Below are 13,062 nucleotides of genomic sequence, written 5' to 3' on the forward strand. Positions count from 1 at the left end.
CGCATGCGTTTTCCCCCTGGATAGGGGCCCCCTCCTGCTCACCATCAGTGCTCATGACACCCTGCCTTCTTCTCTTCTCCTTTGAATTCTGTGCTTACAAATCACATAGTTGTGGATTTTGTAATTTATCTCTTTCAATAATGTTCAATTTAGATCTTATACCTCTTCATGTGGAAGTAGGATACAGGTAATATTTTATTCACAAACTGTTTTCACCCAATCATTTCATGACCCAGGATCTCAATATTTCTTTTAAAGTTTATGATATACAATTTCTACCCCATCCCTTAAAAAAGGGGTAACTGTAAATTATCAATGGCAGAATCACAGAAAGCCACATTCAAGTGCTCTTCCTCTTGGTACTCCACCAGACTGTAAAGTTTAGTGCAACTATTTTGAATGTATGCAACAGAAGTTTTGCCCACCACTCTATCTTCTGTGTATGTGATCTGAATACAGGTTAAATATAAAAGATTTTCTTCCATACTTTTTATTTGTGTCAAAACCAAACCAACCAGCTGAAGCTATAAAACATTGCAAAAAAATTCTGCTTACTTAAAAAAAAACAAGAAAATAATAATTACCCCATGATGAACATACTTGTCCCCAAAAAAATGCTTCATGATGTGTTTGCCAAAATACACTATGTTCTGAAGATGATGAGAGATTTCTTCTGGTGACTAAAAACCAAATATGAATAATTAGTGAAACAAAATATGTAACAGTAACAGGTAGAAATTCTAACTAATCTGGATCAAGGAATTGTCAATCTATGTATAAGGTTATTTCTAATACGCAGAGAACACAACTCCTTGTATTAATTGCCAAACAAAATATCAATTTATATCACTCTGTCTTTCCTTATCTGAAAATGGGAATATATTTACTTTTAATATCATTCACACCTTTAGCCAACATCACCACGACTGTTTTTTCCCCAAGTTGTATTTCCTTATAACACATATTGTAGACTCACATAATCAACATGCTGCAATTATTATTTACCTATCAATTAGCTGCTGTTCAGTGAACTTACACAACATACAACTTATAAATCCTAAAAAATGTGTATGTGTAGCAATTTGGTAACAGTGACAACCAAAGGAAACGAAGGTATCATTGATTTATAGAAGAAGAAAGGAATAAGAAAAGGTAAACATTAAGATGTAAAAAGATTAGTTAAATTTCAATGAAAAAGCAAAATAAATCTGCAGCTTCTCTGCTGGTGTATTTTTAAAAAGCTAACAGCATCTATTGTTAGATCAGCATTATGGTTTAATCAGCACTTTTAAAAACTCTTGCAAATTATAATTCCTGAAGTGCTTTCTTTAGCATTTCAGTAATATCAACTCCAAACTAGGAACATACATTAAAGGAAAAATGTATTTTGTTCCATACATGGAGCACTATGGCTAGATGGTTCAGCTGGACCATTCCAAGTGGGGTCACTGTCCAGCTGAAGTGGAACCTGGAACATTTGCACTGTTCTGGGTTTTGGCCAAGGCAAATCCAGAAGCCTCTTACCAGGTGAGAAGGAAAAGGCTACTGCATCTCACCCTTCTCTTATCTCTCCTTCTGCAAGGCCTGTGCACCTGCCCCTCATCCAATTTTCCCACTCCCACCTTTCCCTTTTCTGTGTGACACTGTTGTCACTAATGCACTTGAATTCAAGTGCACCATATCCATCTGGCTGCCCACCCCTCTCCTGGTATTTCCACGCCTTCCTTTCTCTTATATCCCGAGTTGCACACTGCTGGCATGCCCACTACTGCTGCACGTACCCATCCCACCTACCTACCCATCCCTCCCTCTATCTTCCCACTCCTTTCTTTACCTTCACCTAGTTGCTGTATGTTGCATATAACCTCTAACATGTTATTTTTCTTACTGTCTTTATTTTAGAATACCTCTGCCTGGAACACACATGTTCTAGGACTACGTTCATATGAAACAAAGTTTCTTTCTGGACACTGATTGCCCAGAACTGCCCGTTCTGCGTATGGACCAATCCATGCATGGAACATTTTGTATAGCCCTACTCTGAATACAACTGTATTAAATGTTTACCTCTGCCTTATAGTTGAATTTAGCTCTTTGTCGAATACATTGATACAGGAGTTAGAGACTAACTTCTGGCTCCAGAATTCCTTTCCTATATATAAGAAAGCTCTATCTACTCTTCCTACTCGGGTTGCTATTTTTATAATGTTCCTTTCAATTATCTAAACTACAATTTGCATATTTTCAGCTCTGAAATATTTATTCTTTAAGCAAGCAAAAATAATAGTTATTGATCTTATAAAAATAAACTCTTCTATCTTGGTAACTATCAGGCCTTGCTTCTGGACAGTTATGTATTCTCAGACATCCTTAAATAGATAAAGACACAAGAGTCAAAGTGAACAAAGTCTCTTTCTGGTATGGGATTAGCATGGTAAGGAGAGCAAGACGATGATGCAATATAAGAAGAAACAGAAATAAAGCAGCCACTCTGGAAGGGCAATACTAACAGAGTGAAAATGCTTTATTTACTTGGGAGACAACATGTTTGATTGGCTAATTAACCAAGCAGTACATGAAATAAAAGTCTCAGAAGATGGCAACACCTTGCTGAACCTGCATGGGCTCAGAAGCTAAGCATGACTGCCCCTTAATCAGTATTTCAAGGGAAGACCTCATGGGAATACCAGGCTTAGGGCTTGATGAGAATGTTGGAAACATTTCACAAATTAAGGCAATGCCAAACCACTTCCATATTGCTGCCAAAAAGCAACATGGATATGTCCATGAAATCACCAGAAGGTCCACCTGAAAGAGATTTTACTCAAATGCAATACTTACAGAATTTACCTATAGGCAATTTTACTGAAATGATTAATTAAAGGAATGTAAATGTATTACATAATTAATAATTCAAACCTGATTTTAAACAGGCTTTGGAAGAAGCTTTCATAGTCTGTAAATCATCTAAATATAAATGTATTTTGGGGCTTTATGGACAGAAGCCAATGTCATACTAGCAGACTTTTGTTTTTCTAAGTTAAATATGGATGTGTAATACAGGTTCTGAAGCTCAATGTAAATAATGGCCTCATTTTAAAGAGATTTAGAATAAGGACTCAGCAAGAATTCAAAACCCATTAAATCTCAATCAAAAGAATCTTCATCGTTATATAGAACTGAGGAATAAATTTAACAAAAAATAAAAATACGCCAATTTTCATTATTTAATACTGTGAGTATTAAAAAAAATCTATTTCTGCTCTTCTTTTTAAAGATGTTCGTAGTCTCAGCATGAGTTTTATACTGCTTCTATCAGCTTAAATCACATTTACAAATATTACAATTTCAAACTATAATTATGAAGTCTGATATGATACCCTTTATCAAAACTTTTGCAATTATAACAGTAACGGGAGCAATAATTAACATTAGAAACAGAGAGAGACTGTTCTTTTCTGAAATGAATGTAAGGGGAAAGTCAGCTTCATATTCATACCCATCCATGCCCACACCAAGACAAATAGTACATTCATCAGTATTCAGCATTTCACTGAATGCATTGTCAATCCACCTCTTCTGGAAAGTTACAGTTTGTTAGGGCAACTGTGTGCTTAGATAAATCTAGTAGTGCATCAGGCCACAGAAGGTCTTTCCTATCAAGAAAATAGCAAAACAAGCACAAAATCGAGATGTGGCCTTTCATACTGTGTTCAGAAATTAATGTCAAATCAAGTCCTTCACCTAGAAAATAACAGCATCAATTACTGCCACTGAATTTACTAAGGATCTAAATTAGGATGAAGGAAAGCAGAGAGATAAAGCAGTGCAGGAGCAAAAACTAAGCACCTTGGCTTCTTAAATGTCACTGCCATTGGATATCTGGATGGGGAAACTAAGAGCATTTCCCCACTTGCACTTAACCCAATACAGACATGGCCCAGTAACCTTTTTTTGGGGGTGGGGGCACTGTTCTCATAACAATTCCTTTCTCTGATCCCAGAGTCAGCTTTAACAAACTGAGTCAGCTTAAAGTCACCCTTAACTATTCTCATATTGCTTATGTTGTGCTGATATAGTTTTCTGCTAGCTTAAGGACTGGGTAATACTAACTTTTCCATGAAGAAATACCCAAGCATATAGCAGACTCAAAGAGCCCCATTCCATAGTATACACTGTGTACACAATTATTAGGCAAGTGAGTATTTTGACCATATCATCATTTTTATGCATATTTTCCACTTCCAAGCTGTATAAACCTGAATGCTTATTGGATATAAGCATATCAGGTGATGTGTATTTGTGTAATGAGGGAGGGTGTGGCCTAAGGAGATCAACACCCTATATCAAGGTGTGCATAATTATTAGGCAGCTTCTTTTCCTCAGGCAAAATGGGCCAAAAAAGAGATTTAACTGACTCTGAAAAGTCAAAAATTGTAAAAAGTCTTTCAGAAGGACGCAGCACTCTTGAAATTGCTAAGATATTGGGACGTGACCACAGAACCATCAAACGTTTTGTTGCAAATAGTCAACAGGGTCGCAAGAAACATGTTGAGAAAAAAAGACGCAAATTAACTGCCAAAGATTTGAGAAGAATCAAACGTGAAGCTACCAGGAACCCATTATCCTCCAGTGCTGTCATATTCCAGAACTGCAACCTACCTGGAATGCCCAGAAGTACAAGGTGTTCAGTGCTCAGAGACATGGCCAAGATAAGGAAGGCTGAAACTCGACCACCACTGAACAAGACACAAAAGTTGAAACGGCAAGACTGGGCCAAGAAATATCTGAAGACAGATTTTTCAAAGGTTTTATGGACTGATGAGATGAGAGTGACTCTTGACGGACCAGATGGATGGGCCCGTGGCTGGATCAGTAACGGGCACAGAGCTCCACTTCGACTCAGGCGCCAGCAAGGTGGAGGTGGGGTACTGGTGTGGGCTGGTATTATTAAAGATGAGCTAGTTGGACCTTTTCGGGTTGAAGATGGACTCAAAATCAACTCCCAAACCTACTGCCAGGTTTCAGAAGACACTTTCTTCAAGCAGTGGTACAGGAAAAAGTCTGCATCTTTCAAGAAGACAATGATGTTTATGCAGGACAATGCTCCATCGCATGCATCGAAGTACTCCACTACGTGGCTAGCCAGTAAAGGCCTCAAAGATGAAAGAATAATGACATGGCCCCCTTCCTCACCTGACCTAAACCCTATTGAGAACTTGTGGGCCCTTCTCAAACGGGAGATTTACGGTGAAGGAAAACAGTACACCTCTCTGAACAGTGTCTGAGAGGCTGTGGTTGCTGCTGCACAAAAAGTTGATCGTCAACAGATCAAGAAACTGACAGACTCCATGAATGGAAGGCTTATGACTGTTATTGCAAAGAAGGTGGCTATATTGGTCACTGATTTTTTGTTTGAAATGTCAGAAATGTTTATTTGTAAATTTTGAGTTATTATTCTCACTTTAACAGATGAAAATAAACGAGTGAGATGGGGGAATTTTCGTTTTTCATTTAGTTGCATAATTCTGCACACTAATAGTTGCCCAGTAATTGTGCACACATAGATATGCTCCTAAGAAAGCCAAAACCTCGCTTTTACTTTCTTGAATATTCAGGTTTGAGGTTTATTAACATTTTGGATTGACCGAGAGCATTGTAGTTGTTCAATAATGAAATTCATCCTCAATAATACAACTTGCCTAATAATTGTGCACACAGTGTATTGCAGAGAACTCTGCTACAGAGTATTAAGCAGCATTCTTGCCTACAGGTCAGAAATTAAATATGCATATATAAGGAGTCCAGTACTGGCCTGAACAAATGCTAATTTTATTTATTTTAGAATCTTAACATAAAATAAATTAAAGATTCCTTTTGAACTTCATTACTGGTTTTATAAATGGAACATGCATAAAGAACCAAGTATATGAAGAAGTGAACTTTGAGACAGAACTAATTCTAGATTGGTAAGGCATCTCATTTTTTCTTTACCCATGAGTCCCTTTATAGGGGACAAAATCCAACATCAGGTGAGCAAGATTCTGCTTGCTCAATAGATTCTTTCCTCCTTTGCTCTTCTTTCTATAGCTTCTATTTTTTATACTGTCCTCATATAAAAAAAATTTAAGTTCTTAGCAATCATCCTGTTTTAGGATATTCTATTATTTAACTGCATATCTTATCCATTTTTAAAAGGTCACAAATTGTTAGCATTATTCCCATCTCAAATTAATCATATTGAACAGTGAGACCCCTCACTTCACCATGCTTGCCATCTTTTATCTTTACCTTTTATGTTTCATTGATTTGATTGTAATTTCTTTGTAACTGTAATTTCTTTGTAATTATTGTAATTTCTTTGCAATTATTGTGAGCCACCCAGAGTAATTGAGAGTTGGGCAGTACACAAGTTTAATACATTATTATCATCATTTAATCTATTTGTAATGTTATCCTTCATCATATGATAGTACTGCAAGGCTGCAAAGTAAAGCCATGTAGTTTAATTACTCACTGAATACTTTTTCTTAAAACATTAATAACTCTAATTGTAATATATTTTAACATATAGCTAAGAATTCAAAGGAAATTAAGTGGAGGGTTTTTTTTATAACCATTCAAGAAGCAATTATTATTTACAGTGCTATAACAAGGCTTACAAGTTTGGATATATTGGGCATGAACTATGAGAGAAATTAATATGTTGAGTGTGCTAATATATGCAAAAACACAGTGGAAGTATACTTGAATCTAGAATTGGCTATGCTTCAACATTTGGATCTTTAACTTTTCAATATTTTTAATCTAAATTAATCTAGAGCCTGACCTGGCTCTTCACCCAGGCCTTTGGCTAGTGTGATTAAAGCCCTCTTTTCTTCTTTTTCTTTGTTCCCATGTAGGTTTGTTATCTCTGTATCTTTGTTCTTTTTTGTTTTGTGTTGTTTTCTTGTTTTAATTTTTTTTTAACAATTTATAAACCACCCAGAGTTGCTGGAAGTCAGACAGCATATAAATATAATAATAATAATAATAATTCATAATGAGATTAGAAGATCTTACCCCCAGGTACATTTGTAAGGCAGAGTTGGGCTCCATATTTACAAATTATGTTTGTTGTTTCACCAGAAGTAAATATTTATAGGACTGCCAAAAGATGATGGGTTATTTCTTTTATAAACATATAGCCTTTTCCCAATAATACAAGCTATATATCAGTGGTTTAAAAATGGTTCTTTTGGTGAAAACATTTGAACTGATTACTGTGAAATAATATTTCTAGAAATGTGGAAGCTATATTTCATGTAAATATTATTCCGTGCATTTTGTTAAGGATAAAAATAGATACCTTTATCAATATCTCATTGTATGTACAACAAGATAATTTACTAACTGAAAAACAATTTACTAATTGGTTAAAGACTAACCTAATGTTGTCCTTAGATTTCAGCTTATATCTTAAACAAGTTGCAGTTTATTTTATGATGTTTTCATCTCAGAAGTCAGAATATAAAAATAGTTCCAAAGTTTTTTTTTAATATAAGTAATGTACAGTGCAGTTGGACACAATACTCTTTTCTCGGTAGAAAATGTGAAATAAGCAGGGTCTCTCTTTAGCAAAACAACAACAGACCACAATTATACTAACTCACCTTATTTCGGTTTGGAGGAAATTTCAAGAAACGTAGTACTATGCAATGCTGGAATGTAAAACAAATGTACAGAATTAATATCATTGTGTAATTTGGACTATAGACTGCTATCAATTTAAATAAAATTGGACAAAAAGATCCCTTTTCTTTTAGACTGAATAGAGGCAAGTAAATTTTATCTAGTATGGAGCTCTCAGATCATATGAGCCAGAAACTCATCAGAACATGACTTGCTCCAGTCAGCAAAGTGACTAGATCAGAGTGTGATCTAAGTAAGCTGGTGTCTTATGGACAATCCATATAATTCTGGACTTCACGTGGGTGAATTAATGTGCATGGCTGCTGAAAAACAAACAAACAAAAGAAAAACAAATGAAGCACTGAAGGTAATATGAAAGGTGTTTGATACAACTAATGTGCAGGTAAACATTTTAATATTTGGAGGGAGGGAGATAGTCCATGCTTCCAATAGTCAACAAATTTAAGCTTTGGAACAGACAACATAGAAAGGGTTTGTTTGTTTAAAGTAACCCCTTAATGGACTGCATATAATTAATGTAATATACTCTGGAGGAAACTGTTAATGTTTGTGATACATCAAAAACAAAGAGCCAGATTACCAGTAATCTCTCTTCTAAGATTCCTTTCAATCAGAATACTTATATCACCCATTGCAAATTATTGTCATACTCTGAGTTCAAGATAGGCTAGGGATAAGCTACCAGATCTGGGCTACAAAAATCCAGACTACTACTTCTAAAAGGCACCAAAGAGGTAAGGATTTTCTATATCTCTTTTTTTATCACCTAGCAGTCATCTGGATTTTTGCAGTCCAAGAAGCTTCCCATAACTAAAACACTCAGTTACCCAAACTGGTTTCAGCTTTGCCCCATTGGACCGTGGCCAATCCAAAACCATTCAACAAACCTTTTGGGATGCAACATTTGTTTCAAATAAAACATTTCATGCTTAGCCCTACTGCTATACAGCAACCAAAACCACCATTGACTAAAGAGGTGTTTGATAAAGAATTGCAATGTAAAGGTGTATTCTTGTAGCGAAAATTGTAGCTAAAGGTGTATTCTTGTAGTACCAATCGAAGTGAATATTTGTAGTTCAGGGTTGAACTGTGGAGTCTGTGGTGCTCTCTGAGCCTTGTTGTTTTCTTGCAGACATTTCATTGCCAGACTAGGCAACATCTTCAGTGCGAAGAAAAAGCGGGCCTTGCTCTCTGTTTATATACTGTCCAGCTTGTTTTGGTGGAGGTGTTGCTCTCTCCTTGGGAGTTCTTTGATTGGGCTGTTGTTTGCTGCTGGGTTGATTGACTGAGTTGTGCTGTTCACAATATACCCTAATCAAGGAACTGTTAACTTAGTCAATCAACCCAGCAGCAAACAACAGCCCAATCAAAGAACTCCCAAGGAGAGAGCAACACCTCCACCAGAGAGCAAGGCCCACTCCCTCTTCACACTGAAGATGTTGCCTAGCCTGGCAATGAAATGTCTGCAAGAAACAACAAGGTTTGGAGAGCACCAAGGACTCCACTATTCTTGTAGTTTTGGATAACTAAAAGTAAAAATAGTTTTATTTAGATATCAAAAGTTAGTACCTGGTGTTACTGACAGATACAAATCTCATCTTCAACTTATTCCAGTGCTTGGAACAGAGAAGAATGCAATTTGATTCTGAACATTTAGCATTGCTCCTAAACTATTTAAGTTAAATACATACTTGGGAGGAAATTACATTTCTTAGGGTAATAAACTTTAAACACCAAGAAAAAAAGCAGCAGAGCCTGCTCTGAACTCTTCAACATGCACGTTCAACCTTTACTACAAAGAACAGACTCAGCATAAGGCATTTAGGGCATACAATGCAAACTCCCTACACTCTTGGGTTTTGTTTTTGTTTCATTTTTTTGCTATTGGTACCAACGTTGATGAATACAAGTTACTTTGTAAAATACTTTTCTCTAGGTATAATTATTTTCCACTACTCCACAGAGGCCCATTAATGCATAGACAAAATTATTTTGTGCCTAGAAAAGTAAGCTAAATTGAATGCTGGCTATTGGTTGATCCAGACTTAACATTAATCCTTAGTTAGCATGATGCATCTTCCAGATGTATACCGTAAGTAAACCACTGTTTATATGATTACCTTCCTGATCCATGTTAAGAATTTCAAGGAGCTATTACAAATAGCCACTGGGGATGGAAATCACAAATTGTGGGATGCTTTCAAATAAGAGGAACCCAAACTACTTGAACTATGTTTTTATCACAAGTTTCCCTAATGAAGATTTGTTAGATGTTGGTTCATGCAATACAATAAACTAGGGCCAAGCTTTACAAACCACAATTGGATCTAAAGTAGAACTTTACCAAGTATATTTTTATCTTGCCCCCCCAAAGCTTGAAAAAGAATTGATAACATTGTAATGTGGTTCTCAGTGAGGAAGAAGTTATCATAATGGCATAATGGCATATTTTTATTCTTTGTAACCCAAAAGAATGTTGGAAATAAATTTTATACTGTATAGGGTAAAGCTTCTTTCTGTACAACCACACATTCACGCTCTAAAAGCTAAGCAGAACAGAACCCAATTTATTGTATGAAGCCAGCAAAACAAAGATCAAGTTCAAAAATTGGGCTGAGCTTTTCTACAGAGAAAAAATTCCAGAAAGTTCCCTCAGTATAAGCCTAAGGGAGAGACAGTTGGGCAATGGCTCCAAATGTTGGTGACTTCTCTATCGTAATCCCTTCCCTCTTCCTTCCCAGTCACATGAACAGAGCATATGCACCCTCCCCCATGTTTCCCAATGCACACATATATACAACCCACGCAGATGTAACATGCAGGGAGCTCAGAGAGACATTGTAACACAGAGGGAACTACAGATGACTGCTGATAACAGGGTTGGAAAAAATTCCAAAAGCCATATTCTGCATACCTGAGGGACCGTCTCATCCCCATTACATCAACTGCACCTCCCGGTCAGGCAGAAAAGGCATGTTACAGGCCCCATCTATGAGAGACTGTTGATTGGTGGGGCCCAGGAAGAGAGCCTTCTCTGCCATGGCCCCCGCCCTTTGGAACACTTCCCTCAGAGGTGAGGCAGGCCCCCACTCTTCTGGCCTTCCGGAAAGGGGTAAAGACCTGGCTCTGCCATCTTGCTTAAGGCAGGAGGGGGGATAGCCAATCCTGGGGATGGTTAGCACCCTAAAGAGGCCTCCGTGTATTTATGGATTTAAACTAAGTACTTTTAATATCGCCATCTTGGATTTTATATTCTATATTTATAATTTTACGTAAGAGATACTGTTTTTATTGTATTTTAATCTGCTTTTAGTTTTAGTCTTACTGTAAACCACTCAGAGTCCCTCTTTTGAGGGAGATGGGCGGTGATGAAATCTGAAATATAAATAAATATTGTCCCACATTTGCTTCAAGAAGGTCTACTTTGAAAAAAATAAACAATTTTAAAAATGCCAGGGATTCCTTAAAGTAAAGGTAAAGGTTTCCCTTGACATGAAGTCCAGTCGTGTCCGACTCTAGGGGGCGGTGCTCATCTCCGTTTCAAAGCCAAAGAGCCGGCGTTTGTCCGTAGACACTTCCGTGGTCATGTGGCCAGCATAACTAAACGGAACGCCGTTAGCTGCCCGCCGAAGCAGTACCAATTAATCTACTCACACTGGCATGTTTTCGAACTGCTAGGTTGGCAGGAGCTGGGACTAGCAACGGGAGCTCACCCCATCACGCAAATTCGAACCGCCGACCTCTCAATCGGCAAGCTCGGCAGCTCAGCGGTTTAACCCGCAGCGCCACCGCATCCCCTCTCAGGGATTCCTTAATACACATGATTTATTGGCTAACCCCTCATTTAAGAAGTTTACCTCTTAAGTTGAGACATAATAATGTGTCAAAGTCATGCAGCATTCTTTGTAGTTTGACAGAATACAAAATGCCTGTTTAAGCTCAAGACTTCAAACCTTTACAGTATATTACTTCTTAAAAGAGAAAGCAGAAGGGGCCAAAAGATGAAACAATTACATGACAGCTCTCAGAAACTTCCAACAGGAGCCTATGCATTACATTGACTTTTCAATTAAAAAGTATTTTTCTGAATATTTTTGGATAGATGAACTTTGACCCAAACATATCAGGCCTCTTGAAGACTGCCATGATCCTCCTAGGACATCACAGCTTGCTTTCCCATATATTTAGCATGTGATGTCAAATAAAATTGCGTTAAAAGTATGATTCAGGCATTCAGCTTTAAAGGACTTGCTCTCAACCTGTTTCCGTTCCTGCACCAACTTTTAGGAATTCTTACAACAAGATTAAGGACTGCGGATTTATGCTGAACTATAACTTCACATTCAAGACCGGGGGTGGCGGCGGGGGGGGGGGGTAAAATGTTTTAATCTCGATCAGGCGCACAGAGGTTCCTCTGTGTATCAGGGGGACCCAAGACTTGCTTTCCCAAACTGATGGCAGTTTGCGTTCTCTGGTCGTTTTCAATCTTGCTTCTAGTCTGCATTCCAACACTAATTTTCAGTATCTATATTTACGGAAAATGGAATTGAATTATTTCAAAAAACCCAAACTGCAGAGTTTGCAAGAGCGCGGAAAGAGGCAGAAATCAGTTCGCATGATGTGATGGGGGGCAGGAGGTTCTCCGGCGACTTCCCACCAGCCAAGCGGGGAGAGCAGCGGAAATACGCTCAGCCGGTCTGAGAGAAGCAGGGGGAATGCTTTCCCCAGCATGGGGGGGGCCGGACTCCGAAGAAGAACCGGGGCCGGCCGGCAGGGATTGACGGGACTTCCTCCTCCCGGCCCGCTAGCGTGACTGTGGGGCCGCCGGCCGGAGCAGAGACGGAGCTGCGGTGGGGGGAGGACCCTTCCCGAGACCAGAGAGCCGTTGGCCGCCGTCTCGAGACAGGCGCGAGGCGAACAGCGGGCAGCGCGCGGGCCCCCTCAGCGGCGTTACCTGTCTGTGGGAGATGACGAGGCTCTTGTTGCCCTCCCCGTGATATCGCCATTCATTCTCATCCATCTTCTCCGCTTCCATCCTCCAGCCAATGGCACCTTCCTTACGGTTTCCGGGCGGGCTCCTCCGGCTTGCTCTGTTTTTTTCTCCTTCTTTTTCTTCTCCTCCTCCTCCTCCTCCTCCTTTACCTCGACTACAACCGCGGCTTTTATCGCCTTCGTACGCCCGCCCACAAGCCCAAATAGGAATGAGAGCACCTTTTCCGATTCTCTGATCGTCATTCACGAGTCAACCACTCAGTAGTTTTTCGACACACACTAAGCTGTCGCCCGGGTCAGAACAGGAAGTTCCACCTTCCGCCATCGGGCAAGTGGAGGTCACCAACCCACGATAATAGTGCGAGGAATAAGGGGTGG

General features: G+C 38.7%; 1 protein-coding gene across 2 annotated transcripts in view; it reads right to left on the reverse strand.

Moving 5' to 3' along the window:
- Positions 1-12,976, reverse strand: part of IPPK (inositol-pentakisphosphate 2-kinase) — a 31,488-nt gene extending 18,512 nt beyond the window's left edge. Inside the window, exons 1-3 of one of the 2 annotated variants that reach the window (XM_063291876.1) lie at positions 12,647-12,976; positions 7,653-7,700; positions 585-680 (exon numbers count right to left, since the gene is read on the reverse strand). In XM_063291876.1, the coding sequence (XP_063147946.1) occupies positions 585-680; positions 7,653-7,700; positions 12,647-12,727 (225 nt within the window). In that variant the 5' untranslated portion in view covers positions 12,728-12,976. The remainder of the gene's footprint in view (positions 1-584; positions 681-7,652; positions 7,701-12,646) is intronic. The other variant, XM_063291878.1, reaches the window with a different exon arrangement.
- Positions 12,977-13,062: the final 86 nt, after the last annotated feature.

The sequence above is a fragment of the Candoia aspera genome, chromosome 2 (assembly GCF_035149785.1).
Source record: "Candoia aspera isolate rCanAsp1 chromosome 2, rCanAsp1.hap2, whole genome shotgun sequence".
Lineage (NCBI taxonomy): Eukaryota > Metazoa > Chordata > Lepidosauria > Squamata > Boidae > Candoia > Candoia aspera.